The sequence below is a fragment of the Sinocyclocheilus grahami genome, unplaced genomic scaffold (genome assembly GCF_001515645.1).
Source record: "Sinocyclocheilus grahami isolate Dianchi unplaced genomic scaffold, SAMN03320097.WGS_v1.1 scaffold328.1, whole genome shotgun sequence".
Classification (NCBI taxonomy): domain Eukaryota; kingdom Metazoa; phylum Chordata; class Actinopteri; order Cypriniformes; family Cyprinidae; genus Sinocyclocheilus; species Sinocyclocheilus grahami.
In genome coordinates, this window is record NW_015505507.1 from 202493 (window position 1) to 219530 (window position 17038).

Below are 17038 nucleotides of genomic sequence, written 5' to 3' on the forward strand. Positions count from 1 at the left end.
TCAGACCATAACTGATCTGAAACAATATGGAATGGCATTTAAAACTAAAATAATAGCGGCAAGTTTTTGGTCAGTCGAGTCCATCCATGTATGCACACATTCATACAAAAATGTAATAAGTATTCTGCTTCCCTTTAGTCAGTTAGTTAGAGGCACATTTGCTGTCTTTTGTAGTGAAATCACAAACGTATATATGTATATATACCTTTTCTCTTGAACAGACACTGGTGTCCAATACCCTCTCTCGGCTCTGTCTGCTCAGGCTCCTCATTGCTCCACGGTATGATCCCTCAATACACTGGCCCTGACCTGTGTCTGTAGGGTCTCCGCACCAACCACAGTCAGGATGTCCCAGGCACTGACCACATGTACGATGACCTGAGCAGTTCTGAGCTAAAGAGAGAGAAGCCTTAGATCAATTTTAGATAAATTAGTTCAAGATAAATTAGTATTTGCCAACCCTTTTATCTTCATGAATCTCCACAGCCACATCAGTATCATTCAGTGTTGTTAATGTTAACTAAAATAAAACTATTAAAAATTGTTTTTTTTTAACTGAAATAAGAGCTGAAATGAAATATAAATATTAAATGAAATTTTTTTTATTTGATAATAAGAAATGAAATAAATAAATGTAAATACAAAAATTACTAATAGTAATGGTGAAATTAGAAAAATAATAAAACAAATAAAAATAAATGTTTTTTAAAGGATCATGTGACACTGAAGAGTGGAGTAATGACTGCTGAAAATTGAAAATTCAGCTTTTCCATCAAAAGAATAAACAGAAAACAATTATTATTAATTGTAATATTACACAATATACGGTTTATACTGTATGTCTGATCAAATAAACACAGCCTTGGAAAAAAAATCAACTTTCAAAAACATCACAAAATCTAAATTATTCCAAACTTTTGGCCCCCAGTGTAGTTATATATACAAAACAGTAATAATACTACTACTGATAAACATGACAAAAAGTACATTAAAATGATTTAATCTCAAATTAAATTGAAAACTGAAAATATAAAAAAGCCAATATTAAAGCTACACTATTTTACTTACACTTATAAACCTATAATAATTATTTATATTTTAGAGCAGTCGGGACAGATTTCTTGGGAAATTACAGACATTCAGCACAATCAAAATAATGTTCTTCTTTAAGAAGCATGCAGTTGTATTTTATAACAGCTGGTGGGCCAAAATATATTTAATATTTAATAAATACTATAATAGTAAATAAATGATACTAAAATAACTTGGTAACCTTTTAAATAAGCAATAAAATATCAAGTAACATCATTTTGCGTAAAGCCATTAGGCCATCAGAGAACAACTGCTGCAGGATAGTAGCAAAACATCTTGGTTATGTATGTAAGATCAGATACATAACATACTTGTCACACTCAAACAATGATAAAACAGTTTCAGCTTTGCTTACCCACAAACTCCACCTTTGAGTAGAGGCAGCAAACACACATGGGCCTATTTACAAGGGTCTACAAGTCTTCTTCGGTGCAAACAACCAGCTTTAATACTTACCACTGAAGTGTGGATGAAATATGGCATTTAAAGTGTTTTTTTTTTATAGTCAAGCAAACAATTATTTGTTTGGCCTAACAGAAAAGACCACCACAGGAGCTGTCTTATTGATCTCCAGCAGGTACATATAAAAAGTCCAGTGACAGTCACTGGAGCTGACAGAGAAAAAGAGAGAGACATAAAACAAGAACAATAAAGGCCTAGAGACCCCAAACATCAGCTTAATTTATCTAAATGACACAAGACGATAAAAAAACGAAGAGAATGCAAATGCATTTTCACAGTCTGTCAGTGAAACTCGCATGACTGCCAGACCTACATGCGAGACATTCACAGTGGAAAAAAAGGCATAGTGTTAGCAGCTCTTAGAAGTTGCAGCAACTCTTAGTTTATATTAAAAATTATTCTATTCGGATTTAAACAAAAATATCTTAATTTGTGTTCTGAAGATGAAATAAGGTTTTACGGGTTTGGAACGACATGCGAGTGAGTAATTAATGACACAATTTTCATTTTTGGGTGAGCTATCCCTTTTAAGTATCGCTTTGTTCTTCATATTAAGCGGTCGTTTGAATATTTGGAATGTATGGCACGATCAAATGGACTACTTTTGTGGTACTTGTGTTCTTTGTAGCTTGATAGCCATTTTCACTATTCATTTTCATTCTATGAAAAACAACATCTGGATATTCTGCTAAATATATCTTGTTCCACAGAGACAAAATCATGCAAGCTTAAAAGAGAGACTGATTTTCAAACGCAGAAACATACAAGCACACAAACAGGCAGACAAATACTTGTACACATGCACATAAAAAGAAATATCTCACCTTGGCATTTCCCTCCATTTGTGGGGTCTCCATAGTAACCAGGTAGACAGATCTGGCACTGCGGCCCAGTTGTGAGATTCTTGCACTGCTCACACACACTGCCGTTAACACACGTACTGTGGCCGTTACATTGACATGCTGAAACATACAGTGAGGAGTGTGTATTCATTTGATTAGGCTGTTTTCACACACAACATCAGTGACTGGTAATCAGTGCATATATGTGTGTGTACATGTGTGTTTTTATGTTTACCTGGGCAGGTTATGTAGGCCCAGTTATAGCCCTTTTCTCTTGAACAGACACTGGTGTCCAATACCCTCTCTCGGCTCTGTCTGCTCAGGCTCCTCATTGCTCCACGGTATGATCCCTCAATACACTGGCCCTGACCTGTGTCTGTAGGGTCTCCGCACCAACCACAGTCAGGATGTCCCAGGCACTGACCACATGTACGATGACCTGAGCAGTTCTGAGCTAAAGAGAGAGAAGCCTTAGATCAATTTTAGATAAATTAGTTCAAGATAAATTAGTATTTGCCAACCCTTTTATCTTCATGAATCTCCACAGCCACATCAGTATCATTCAGTGTTGTTAATGTTAACTAAAATAAAACTATTAAAAATTGTTTTTTTTTAACTGAAATAAGAGCTGAAATGAAATATAAATATTAAATGAAATTTTTTTTATTTGATAATAAGAAATGAAATAAATAAATGTAAATACAAAAATTACTAATAGTAATGGTGAAATTAGAAAAATAATAAAACAAATAAAAATAAATGTTTTTTAAAGGATCATGTGACACTGAAGAGTGGAGTAATGACTGCTGAAAATTGAAAATTCAGCTTTTCCATCAAAAGAATAAACAGAAAACAATTATTATTAATTGTAATATTACACAATATACGGTTTATACTGTATGTCTGATCAAATAAACACAGCCTTGGAAAAAAAATCAACTTTCAAAAACATCACAAAATCTAAATTATTCCAAACTTTTGGCCCCCAGTGTAGTTATATATACAAAACAGTAATAATACTACTACTGATAAACATGACAAAAAGTACATTAAAATGATTTAATCTCAAATTAAATTGAAAACTGAAAATATAAAAAAGCCAATATTAAAGCTACACTATTTTACTTACACTTATAAACCTATAATAATTATTTATATTTTAGAGCAGTCGGGACAGATTTCTTGGGAAATTACAGACATTCAGCACAATCAAAATAATGTTCTTCTTTAAGAAGCATGCAGTTGTATTTTATAACAGCTGGTGGGCCAAAATATATTTAATATTTAATAAATACTATAATAGTAAATAAATGATACTAAAATAACTTGGTAACCTTTTAAATAAGCAATAAAATATCAAGTAACATCATTTTGCGTAAAGCCATTAGGCCATCAGAGAACAACTGCTGCAGGATAGTAGCAAAACATCTTGGTTATGTATGTAAGATCAGATACATAACATACTTGTCACACTCAAACAATGATAAAACAGTTTCAGCTTTGCTTACCCACAAACTCCACCTTTGAGTAGAGGCAGCAAACACACATGGGCCTATTTACAAGGGTCTACAAGTCTTCTTCGGTGCAAACAACCAGCTTTAATACTTACCACTGAAGTGTGGATGAAATATGGCATTTAAAGTGTTTTTTTTTATAGTCAAGCAAACAATTATTTGTTTGGCCTAACAGAAAAGACCACCACAGGAGCTGTCTAATTGATCTCCAGCAGGTACATATAAAAAGTCCAGTGACAGTCACTGGAGCTGACAGAGAAAAAGAGAGAGAGACATAAAACAAGAACAATAAAGGCCTAGAGACCCCAAACATCAGCTTAATTTATCTAAATGACACAAGACGATAAAAAAACGAAGAGAATGCAAATGCATTTTCACAGTCTGTCAGTGAAACTCGCATGACTGCCAGACCTACATGCGAGACATTCACAGTGGAAAAAAAGGCATAGTGTTAGCAGCTCTTAGAAGTTGCAGCAACTCTTAGTTTATATTAAAAATTATTCTATATCAGTTTTATTGCAAGCACTGAAATGTTCTCCATCTCTGTGTTAGTATCTGACCTTTTAATTTCAAAATAAATAGTTTTTGGAGTGTTTGTGCCATTACATTATGAATGTGTATTCATACAATGTGTCTGTATTCATACAATGTGTCTGACATTCAGAGTGCTGGACATTTAAGACACATGGGAGAGTGTCATATGATTTACATTTTCGCTGCTAGTAGGGGCTTTCTATAACAAAGTTTCCTGAGCCCCTCAGAAATGACCTCCTTTCATTTTTAGACATTTGTGTGTGTGGGAGCAGAAAATGTATGCAGGCAATAGGGACAGAAGAAGCGTCCATCAATGTAGCCCTCAACCAGACCCCGTCTAATGGGTCCTCAGACAGCACGAGGGTCAAAAAGTGTCTCAGGGTTAATGGCGAGGGCAGATTCTAAGATGTGGAGAGTGTTATTAAAAACAGGGCAGAAAGGCACCCTGAGAGAATTCAGCCACAGTCAGTGTGATATTCAGAAGTGAAAATAAGACTCTTAAGTGCCAGTGTTTGACCTACCTTATAATATTCAAAAACGTGCTGTTTGGAGACATAATTCTGTTTAGAAATGTTAAAGGCAAAGTTTTACCATCTACAAGGAGCCTTTCTGACCATTATCACAACTGCAGGTTTGAAAATATTGTTTATATGAGTAAATAAATGTAAAATAAAACATATAAAATAAACTAATATTTAATATTAAAATTACTATTTAAATATAATTATAATAAGAACCAGAAAGAACACCAAACAACTGACATGGTGAATTGAAGCTGTTTTGATTACTGCAGGATGTATACAAACATCTTATATAAATGAATAATTCATCACATGGAAAATCTTTTCTGACATATTCTGTAGAAGTTCTGGGCATATTTGCATGTTCTTTTGCGTTCTTGATCTAGATTTCCACAGTGCACAGATGTGTTAGGTGAACTCTCTACCCAGAAGCTCCTCACTCCTGCATTATTCACACCCAGTACAATGATTCATTTTGCTATGCCATGTATTCGGCACAATCACAGAGGAGTTTCATAATTACAAACACAATTCTCATCTCTTCCTCTCTCACTCCCTCCTTTCCCTTTTTGTGTTTTAGCAAAAGATAGGAGGATTATCTTTAGCCAAGGACACCTACACATTCATTGCATATGCAAATCTATACAACATTCTCAATGTCGTGTTTTTTTCTTCTAAAAAGTACCACTTGCTTTCACTTAATAAGCTCACTGATGGGCCTTTACACAGATTCAGTATGAAGTTTCACTAAAGGTCATTAAAATTCCAAATTAAATCTAGAAATAAGTCCTTATTATAACATAGAAAGTTGCTAGTGGCACTCATTCATAGACTTTTAAAAAAAGACATTTCGTGAAATCTCCAGTAGCTATGAGAACTGATTTACCTATGTTTTTCATAACTTATGTTTTTCATAACTATATGCGGGGACATTTTTAACACCATAGATTATCAGACATCAATGTAACTCTATTGTTAACTCTAAATTAAAATCTATTCGAGGCATGTCTAGCCAAATGTCAACATGAAAACTCTGTCTACAGTAAGGACAACATCTGTCTCATGGAAATGTCCACCAGGGACATGGACGTCTGTCAAATAGATTGCAGTCAGGATTAACAAGCATAAAGCAGAAAAGATTTTAATAGAGTTATTGCTGGTCTGTGATTTTCTGAGAGAGGAAATCACATACATAACTACATAGATATCAAAAGAAGGAACATCCCCTTTAATATGTAAAATAATGGGGTTTGCATAGACTGCTGATCGCAAGTCTTTGGGTATGTGATCTTGAAATGGCCACACAAAATAAAACTGAAATCTTTATCTTGTGTCACGAATCCGCTACTGTGAGGAGCACGGAGCGAGGAACGAGGAGACGAGGAGAAAACTTCAAACGAACAGACTTTAATGAACATCCAACGGAACTAGGAACACACACGTAGCGGGGAAAGATGAACATTCAAAACCGAACAGGAAACTCAGAACAGGAAACACTTTAAATACACAAGACATGACGAGGGGATGACGAGAAACACCTGGGAACATAATTGCACATGAGGCAAAACTTGGTCATGGAAAGCATGTGGGGAAGGAAAACACAAGACACAGAACACAGGACTGACATCTTGTGTATGTGTGTGTGTTTTTTTTAAGAAATTAATACTTTTATTCAACAAGGACATACAGTATTAAATTGGTTGAAAGTGACAATAAAGACATTTGTAATTTTACAAAAAAATCAGCAAAGAATCACAACAAAAATGTTTAGCAGCATAACTATTTTCAACATTGACAAATGTTTCTTGAGCAGCAATTCTGCATATTACAATGATTTCTGAAGGATCATGTGACATTGAAGACTGGATTTTAAACTGTAATAATATTTCACAATATTAGTGCTTCTACTGTATTTTATTCAAATAAATTCCATGGTGAGTATATGAGACTGACCCTAAACATTTTAACAATAGTGTACATAATTTAAAGGTCCCATATTGTACACCTTTCTGGAGTTTTATTTTAGGTTTTGATGTCCTTAAGAATATATATTTGTGGTATAAGTACCAAAAACCATCTCAATATATTTTTACAGCTCCTTTCTCAGGAGCTCTGCTGAGAACAGGTCGATTTTGGTCTGTCTAATTAATATTCATGAGCCTCTCTTCTGATTGGTCTGTTGTTTTCTGAGTGACGCATGGCCAGGCCAACCACAGGTAACTAGGGTCAGCCGACGTCACAGCGCTAGCTGGAGGCAGCAAAACAAAGGGGAAACTGGAGGCGGCCCATTCAAACCAGAGCAGGTTCGGCTACATAAGAAGCTTAAAATATCATCTTGTTGTGATGTTGGGTGCCAGAATCGATGTAATACAGCCTCAAATTAGAAATTTGATCCACCTGTCAGATCGTCCATCCTTTGAGTGAGAGTGTAACGTTACAGGTCGGCCGATCTGGTTTCGTGGTTAAAGTTAACCTTTTCGACATGTTTCCGTGTTGTTGTTGCTCAGCAAAAGCATGGACGCGATGTTGTCTGGGGTTTGGCAAAAGGAGAGTGGGACACTGGGCGGTGCTCGAGGCGGTGACTGTGCAGTTCTGATGTCAACTTTTTACGAGGTCACAACGGTTCGTGAAAAATAGCTAGAACTTTAAGCAGGCTGTGTGCATTTTACTGTGGACTGGCTGTTTTGAAACGTATATGGTAGTTAAATAGCCCCTAGACCTCAGTAATCGTGAAAAAGCCAGGAAATTTCAGTTTTGACAATATGGGACCTTTAAAATATTTTTGTGAAACTTTTCTGATGTGGAAACTCTTATCCACAACGACTTCCAAAAAAAATATAGAATTGTAAGATAATTTTGAACAGAAAGGAAAGTTATGACAAAAGTATGCTCACCATACAGCTTTACTTTTTGCCTGAAGAACGTTCACACATTTGTCTGTGTCTTTAAAGACTGAATAATGACAAAGACTTTAAAACGTTTTTGAAAACAAAAAACAAAAAGACTTCAAACTCATTCGTACCATAACAGTACAACACAATGGACACGGCCGACGTGCAACACGCTGGCGCATTGTACAATACGGTATTTCTATTATCTCAACTTCTGAATTCAAAAGGCTATATTTGCTGAGCATATTGAGCCAGTGAAGAAGTTCATTTCCATTTTGATTAGGTGCATATTATCATGCTGTCACACTGTTTCTTTATCTCTGTCTGGAGCTTTGTTTAAATATGAAAACTGCACTTTCTCTAATTAAATTATCCTCCATCACAACAGCTACATCTACAGGGCCTTTCAAACCAAAGAATCACGCAGCAAAATATTTGCTTTGCCCATGAACCGACTCCTTGGAGGAGGAAAAGATATCCTCTAGCAATTCACTTCCATCAGAGAGCTGACCTTAATGATGTTTATTGTCTGACAGATCGCCTCTATGAAATACAACCATCAACATCCAAGTTAACAATGCACTGGAGGCCTTTAGTCTCTGCAGTGCAGATAAAATCAATGACCAGCACATCCACAGAGAAAGAACAGTAATATCTGTGTAACTCTATAATGGCGAATGGAAGGGGAGGTCGTGGTCTCAGGGTCTCAAGGCCATGAAAAACCTTCAGCTTCCTGAGACACTATAGACAGGCAATTTCGCCTGTCAGGTTTTTGTAGTAGTATTTTTTTCTGAAGAAATATGTTGGTTATTAAGCATTATGCCTCTCAGTTGGACTGAATATCTATTTTTCATTCTCGTCCCCATTGCAGCTGCTCATTTACGCTGCCAGCTCCAGTGCCTCTTAATGCAGAAGGAAAGAATGATTCTATGCGTCTACAAACTTGCTGATGACTATACAAGGTAGGTCCGCGTCAGCTACTCCTAAGGCTTTTCTGAGACGATTACCATCAGTCATTTCAGATACTTTGGCATGATTCTGTGTTGTTTTGGACCACATGATATCGCTCTTGTGTATAGGGATATTTCTGCAAATCTACTTAGAAGGAACTAAAGGAGCTGTTGAATCATAAAGTGACTGAGCAGAGATCTGAACAGCCTCGGCCTCAGACTCAGATGCCGTGCCCATGGACCGCCCACAGTTTTCACACTGACGCATGATGCACATAAAAATGGCAAGGGTGAAATCACCTGTTCAAATTTAATTGGTTGACTTTACACAACTTCAGAAATATTAATATAAAAATATATATCAGCAACAAAGCTGGGTTTTCAAGGAACTGAACTGAGAATAATTGTTACATGGTATATGCTCTAGATTTGCCAAATTAGTGACAGCAAATCTTTTAAAATGAATTCAGATTTTCTTTTCACAGAGACTGCTGTGCAATTATTTTACTGTCAAAAAAAGAAGAAAATAAATCCTCTTTATGCCGAGTTCACACTGCATGATTTTAGCCCAGATTTTCACTGGCTGTTAGGTTTTGCGAAATCGCCGACAAATGCCCGAAATCGGAGGCAAATCGGTCCTCATTCATGCATGTGACAATCACGCAGAGTCAATTATCAAAGACGCGATCTGAGAGAATTGCCGATGACTTGCCGACGCCCGTGAAATATTTGGCATGCCAAATATCTGGACCTGTCGCCGATTCAAAATCCTGCTGTGAGAAATGAGTTCTGACTGAAAAATATATCGGCGATGACCTACAGCCAATGAGAGAGCAAGATACAGGGCAGTGGGAAGTTCGGTGAGGACTTTTATTTTTTACTAAGCAATTGGCCAACGTGGCGATATCAGTACACTTTTGCATTAGAATATACAGAACAGGTGCATGAAGAAATCTCTCTCTCTCTTATTCTTCCATAAAGGACAAAAGATGTATTGCATTTTTCTTTTTCATCACTTTGAGGGCTTTTGTATAAGAAATAAACTCTTGGTTTCACTTTCAAGTACTTATATTTATGTATATAAAATGTTCCTAGCATAAGTATGTTGTTAACAATGGAAGTCATCTTTGTTACTGTTTGATCGGGGAGGAGACCACGATATCATTGTGATCTTGCGTTATTTCTTGATCACTTCTTGCGTGCCTTTGGTTGTGAAACGTGGTTTGCGGACCAGACAGAGTTGTCGGTGATTCTTCCTATTGTAAAGTCATGCAGTGTGTAACCTCCTGTCGTCGATCCATCGTGAAATGTGAAAACAGCAGCAACTGAATGCTACCCCAGATAGTCGTGCAGTGTGAAAACAACGGTGATCCGACGACTTTGAAAATCATGCAGTGTGAACTCGGCATTAGGGGTCCAAGCCCCACAGGAGCTAAACTCTTTTTCTGTCCTAAATGTGTCTGTACCTCAGAAAACTTAAGTTGTAGACACCAAATTCTGTGGCATAGTGACAAATCCCACCACTACTGTAAGCGCATGTTCACAACTGACATTAGGCAGAACTAATAAATGCATTTTCATTTCCTACATTTCATTTCTATTCATAGTTTTTTTTCCCACAATCTTCACAAACACCTTCTAAACTCCTTCTAATCATTCAAAACCATTCATCCAATCTTTACCAAATGTTGCACAAACCAAATCTCGACACTTTGATACATCAAAGCATTGCAAAAATAAGTGAATTAATCTGTCTGGCATTGCACATTTTAATGAACTGACCTATATCTACAGAACGCAAAGTCCATATTTTACAAAACTTGACAAACACAGGCAACCAGACAAGCTGCTTGCTAAATTGCACTCCAAGTTGCATCAAATTTTGCCCATAGGTGGCGCTACGACAGAAAAAAAATGGTGTAAATCCACAGCGAAACATATTTCGAGAAATGTCTCTTTTTTTATTTTTTTCCGTAAAATGAAAAGGAAGTAAATGGTCATTAAAACTATTTGGTCACACTTTGTTTTAAGGTCTAGTTCTTGCTCTTGACAAACCATTAACCATGACCTTTGCCTCAATAAACTCCTAATTTGCTGCTTATTAATAGTTAGTAAGGTAGTTTTTGTATTGGGAAGGAATAGGGATGTAGAATATTGTCATTCACAATAATTGCCTAGTAAGTACTAATAAACAGCCAATATGTTAACTACTAGTTAAAGGCAAAATATGTACGTTTTCGCAGCTAGAGGTTTAATTTTCAAAACAATAACAAAGGCGAAGCTTGATGACACTATGAAGGAGAATGTTCATGGATGAGGAAATGAATTATTTTTAACTACCTGTAACTTCCACAGTTATTCAAACAGAGAAAAAACTATACAGAGAAAGAGAGCAAAGAACACCTACATTGTCAAAGAATATTATGACTGACTTCAGTCGCGAGTTTAAGCACTCTCAAAAAACTCCCCTTATAATCAGTAAAGCTGTCTATACACGGTTTAACGAATGAATCTCTTACTTACATCATACATACATCTGCACTTTGTTGTTTATGATGAGAGCATTCATGTGAGAGCTGAATTCAGTCAGCGAGCGCATGCAGTGAACAAAAATCTCATCTGAACGCCTCTGATTGGCCATTGCATTCATAAGCTCACACTCGTGTGTGATTGGTAATAATGCACAACACTGTATCATGCCATTATTACTAATCATGGCGCAACATTGAGCATATCTAGATTTAATGCTACGGTCAACACTTCATTTAATTTTCATTTTATTCCCGACAGCCGTATTGGATTTAGATTAACTGTACAGCAGCATTTGTGTCCATGTGTTGCGATTGTTTCTACAAGCGGAAACTGATGGTAGTGCAGATATGTCATTGATAGGCGACAATGACGAGACATTATTTAAAATTGGAATTTCTCTGGATTTACAAATCCTTGGGAACTTTTGGGATAACATAAGCACACAAACACATGAAATACGTCACACTGTGCAAATGGTCTTTGGACATTAAGAAAATCATACATATTGTGCCTTTAATAGTGAGAATTGGTCCCTTTACTAAAATGTTAACTATTTTGTTACCAACTGTAACGAGGAGGCTGAAGCCAAGTGAGAATCCATGTGCAGAAGTTTATTTAAAGAGCAATCCAGAATCAGCATCAGAAAAAGGCAGTAATCTAAACCAAGTCAATCAGTCCAATTGGCAGCCAAAACAGAGGGAAAATCCAATAATCAGAAGTAGAATCAAACAGGCAAGAAGTCATACACAATATCAACAGGCAAAGGCAGTGAGACTGGCAATACTTCACAGAGAGTGCTTAGGCAAGCCATGCTTTATGGCTGCCAAACAGGAAGTCACCAACGAGGCAGCAGCGGGAGCGTGACAGTCAATACTCGGGCGAGGGCTCCCTCTGCTGGCCTAGCATTACAGAACCCCCCCCCCTCCCCCTCTAGGAGCGACTCCTGGCACTCGACAAGGACGTCCCCGTGGTCGTGAAACTGGTCGGTCGGGTCTGGCTCTGTGGAATTCCTCTATGAATGATGGATCCAGAATGTCAGGTGCATTGACCCAAGATCTCTCCTCAGGCCCGTAGCCCGCCCAATCCACCAGATATTGGAGCTGACCCCCTCTACGCCTAGAGTCCAGCAACATATTGACCTTATAAGCAGGCGATCCGTCGATTTCCAAAGGTGGCGGTGGCTCTTGATGCTCGGCGTTGGGGTCAGCGTCCGGGTGAAAGGGTTTAAAGAGAGACGCATGAAAAGGAGAAATACGATAAGTGGCAGCAGGCTCAAGTTCATAAGTGACTTCATTGATTTGTCTAGTGATCTTGAAAGGGCCAACATACCTGGGGCTTAGCTTCCTGCTAGGTAGCCGTAGCTTGAGGTCCCTCATGGAGAGCCAGACCTATTGTCCTGGTTGGTAGGGAGGGTGCAGACGGCGTGGTCGGTTGGCCTGGAAACCTTGTGTCCTGACAGCCCTTTGTAGATGGATGGGAACACTGTTCCACACCCTCTCACTACGCCTGATCCAGCCGTCCACTGCTGGGACAGATGAAGGTTCTCCTGAACACGCTAACAGAGGAGGCTGATATCCCAGAACACACTGGAAGGGGGTTAGTCCTGTAGAAGAATGTGTCAGGGAATTGAGCATATTCGGCCCATGGAAGGAATTCTGCCCACCGATGTTGTTCTCGGCTACAATAACTCCGCAAATATCTTCCAATTTCCTGGTTGAGTCGTTCAACTTGTCCATTAGACTGAGGGTGGTAGCCTGAGGTGAGACTTACATTTATGTCAAGCTGCTTACAGAAAGCTTTCCAGACTCGTGAAGTGAATTGAGTTCCTCTGTCAGAAACTATGTCTTCAGGCAGACCATAGATTCTGAAGACATGGTGGAAAAGAGACTGTGCCGTTTCTATGGCTGTGGGGAGACCCTTGAGGGATATTAGTCAGCTTGATTTAAAGAACCGGTCAATGATCACCAGAATGGTAGTGAATCCATCAGAGTGAGGTAGGTCAGTGAGGAAGTCGATCGATAGATGTGTCCAGGGGCGTTGTGGAATGGGTAATGGATGTAGCAGGCCGGAGGGCAGTTCTTTGGGGGTCTTTGATTGGGCACAAACTTGACATGTCTTGACATAAGTGGTAACATCTCTACTCATTGAAGGCCACCAGAAAGAATTCTGTAGCAGGTTGATTGTGTGCAAGATCCCTGGATGACCTGAACATAGAGTTGTGTGAACCCACTGCATGACTCGGTGGCGAAGAGCATGGGGTAAGTAATGCTTGGTTGGGGGGGGCAGTCGGCTGGTGGTGGTTCTTGCTGATGGGCTCGTTGAATTTCCTCCATGAGAGGTAGGTCAGTGAGGAAGTCGATCGATAGATGTGTCCAGGGGCGTTGTGGAATGGGTAATGGATGTAGCAGGCCGGAGGGCAGTTCTTTGGGGGTCTTTGATTGGGCACAAACTTGACATGTCTTGACATAAGTGGTAACATCTCTACTCATTGAAGGCCACCAGAAAGAATTCTGTAGCAGGTTGATTGTGTGCAAGATCCCTGGATGACCTGAACATAGAGTTGTGTGAACCCACTGCATGACTCGGTGGCGAAGAGCATGGGGTAAGTAATGCTTGGTTGGGGGGGGCAGTCGGCTGGTGGTGGTTCTTGCTGATGGGCTCGTTGAATTTCCTCCATGATGTCCCAAGTAACTGGTGCGATGATGACGGATAGGAGCAGTATAGTTCCAGGTGGACCAGGAATGACAAGAGAGTCATGGCGTCTTGACAGAGCATCTGCTTTACTGTTCTTACTTCCGGGTCTGTATGTGACTGTGAACCGGAAATGTGTATTAAAAAATACGGGGACCATCGAGCTTGGCGAGAATTCAGACATTTGGCACTTTTGATGTACTCCAAGTTCTTGTGGTCTGTGATAACTTGGAACGGATGGACCAGTGTCTCCACTCTTCAATAGCGGCCTTCATAGATAACAATTCCTTATTGCCCACATCATAATTACGTTCTGCCTGCGAGAGTTTTCTTGAAAAGAAAGCACATGGATATAATTTACCAGGTTGTCCGTGACGCTGGGAGAGTACAGCTCCAATGCCACTGTCAGATGCGTCCACAAAGGGGAGATTAGGGTCTGGATGTCGTAATATGGGTGCTGTTGTGAAGCTAACCTTGAGGGTATTGAAGGCCGTGGCTGCATCTTCTGTCCACTTCAGTTTGGACGGTTTACCTCTGAGGAGAGAAGTCAGCAGGGAGGCAATGGAGCTGTAGCCACGGATGAAGCGTCTGTAAAAAAGTTAGCAAATCCTAAGAACCTCGGCAGTTCCTTGACGGTAGTTGGTTGTGGCCATTCGCTGACTGCCTTGACTTTGGATTTGTCCATTTCTACCCCTTGATGGCTGATGTTATACCCCATAAATGTTGTTTGTGAGACGTGGAACTCACATTTCTCTGCCTTGACAAAGAGTTGATTCTCGAGGAGATATGAAAGAACCATCTTGACGTGTTGGATGTGCTCTGCTTCTGACTTGGAATAGATTAAGATGTCATCGATATAAGCTATCACATATTGATTTAACAGATCATTAAGTATCTCATTAATGAATGACTGGAACACAGCTGGAGCATTGGCTAGCCCATATGGCATAACGAGGTACTAGTAGTGTCCCCTAGTGGTGAGAAAGGCTGTCTTCCACTCATCCCCGTCACGGATCTGGATCAGGTTGTATGCACTTAAATCCAATTTAGTAAAAATCTTTGCCTCTCTGAGTTGTTCAAGGGCTGCTGGAACCAGAGGGAGAGGGTAGCGGAACTTGACTGTTACGTTATTCAAACCTCTATAGTCGATACAAGGACGAAGTCCACCATTCTTTTCGTCTACAAAGAAGAAACCTGCAGTGGCTGGAGACGTTGAAGGGCAGATAAATCCATTGTTTAAGGCTTCTTCAATGTAACCCTCCATAGCTTGGGTTTCGTCATGGGTTAACGGGTACACTTTACTTTTGGGTGGCATGGCATTGGAAAGGAGATCGATAGCACAATCCCAGGGACGGTGAGGTGGTAATTGGGTGGCCTTCACCTTGCTAAATACCTCACCATAGTCGTTGTAACAGTCTGGGACTTTAGTAGTTTGTTCGATGACAGGGCTTTCAACACTGGTAGACAGGCACTAAGGTGAAATGTCAGTGCATACAATGGGTTAAGCAAAAATTTGACCAGTGGGTTAACTCACCATGATGCCAGGAAATAACTGGGTCATGAACTGATAGTCAAGGAAAGCCTAGGATGATTTCATTTCTTGGAGAGTCGATTACATAAAATGAGATAGCCTCTTGATGGAACAGGCCGACTTGGAGTTGAATGGGGTGAGTTTGTTCTGTTATAACATCTCCAATGGGTGAATTATCAACTGCTCGGATCTTGATAGGTGGTTTACAAGGTTGAGTGGGAATGTTGTATTTGATGACGATGTCTTCGTGAATGAGGTTTAAGGCAGCTCCAGAGTCGATCAGCATTGACAACAAAATTGAGTTTTCATCAGAAGCCAGTTGAACAGGAATGGTGAGTGTTTTAAATGGCAGGAGAAAGAACTGATCAATATTTACCCAGGGTGTGGGATTGGAGAACGTCTGAGTCTTGTGTGGGCACTTCAGCCTATGATGTCCAGCCTCACCACAATAGAAACACAAGTTGTGCAGTCGTCGTCGAACTCTCTCCCCCTAAGAGAACCTTGAGAGACCCAGTTGCATAGGTTCCTGGTTGGTGGCCAGGGGAACTGAGTGTGACTGGGATAGAGTTGATGTGCTTGACAACGACCCATAAGCAGGTTTTCTCTTAAGAGCATTCCTCATTAGGTTATCAATCCTTATGGCTAAATTCACAAACTCAGAAAGTTGAATTCGCACCCTTGCAGGCCAGTTCTGCTTGAAGTACCTGAGTTAAGCTTCACTGGAAAACTGCTTTCAGCGAGACATCATTCCATCCACTCTGTGCTGCCAGCTTTCTGTACTCCACTGCGTAGTCTGCTGCTGAATGATTTCCTTGGGACATAGAAAGTAATTGCGTCGAAATGTCCCTGCCCCCAGCAGGATATTCAAACACATCACGTAACTGTTGTTTAAAGTATTCAACAAATTATTGAATCCGACTCCCAAACAGCAGCAGCCCAGGTAATCGCTCTTCCCGTAAGGAGTGTCATCAAAAAAAGCACATTTCTGGTTATCAGAAGCAAACTTGTCTTTCTGGTGGTCAAAATACATTTCTACTTGTCGGATAAAACCTCTACATTTATCCGCTGAACCATCAAATTTATCAGGCATAGCAAGGCTTACCTTTGTGGAATGGGTGGAGGAAGTGAACGAATATAATGTGTCAAGTATTCATTGGTGGACTGCAGGCTTTCAAGTTGTTTTTGGTAGCCTTTGAGTACCTCGCTTTGATAGGCGAACACCGCTTGTAACTCCGAAACTTCCACTGGATTCATGGGTGGCGAAGTATTCCGTAACGAGGAGGCTGAAGCCGAGTGAGAATCCATATGCAGAAGTTTATTTAAAGGGCAATACAGAATCAGCGTCAGAAAAAGGCAGTAGTCTAAACACAGTCAATCAGTCCAATCAGCAGCCAAAACAGAGGGAAAATCCAATAATCAGAAATAGAATCAAACAGGCAAGAAGTCATACACAATATCAACAGGCAATGGTAATAGAA

The 17038-nt window shown here is 39.4% G+C and overlaps 1 protein-coding gene and 1 long non-coding RNA gene across 3 annotated transcripts in view; one reads left to right on the top strand and one right to left on the bottom strand.

Annotated features, from left to right (window-relative positions):
• Positions 1–17038, bottom strand: part of atrnl1a (attractin-like 1a) — a 291501-nt gene that overhangs the window by 191628 nt on the left and 82835 nt on the right. For both annotated transcript variants that reach the window (XM_016295005.1, XM_016295006.1), the window contains exons 19-20: positions 2632–2850; positions 2379–2516 (exon numbers count right to left, since the gene is read on the bottom strand). In XM_016295005.1, the coding sequence (XP_016150491.1) occupies positions 2379–2516; positions 2632–2850 (357 nt within the window). The remainder of the gene's footprint in view (positions 1–2378; positions 2517–2631; positions 2851–17038) is intronic.
• On the top strand, positions 12430–14170 carry LOC107602493 (uncharacterized). The gene is made up of 2 exons (XR_001611047.1): positions 12430–13332; positions 13677–14170. It is a non-coding gene; the product is annotated as an uncharacterized lncRNA (long non-coding RNA).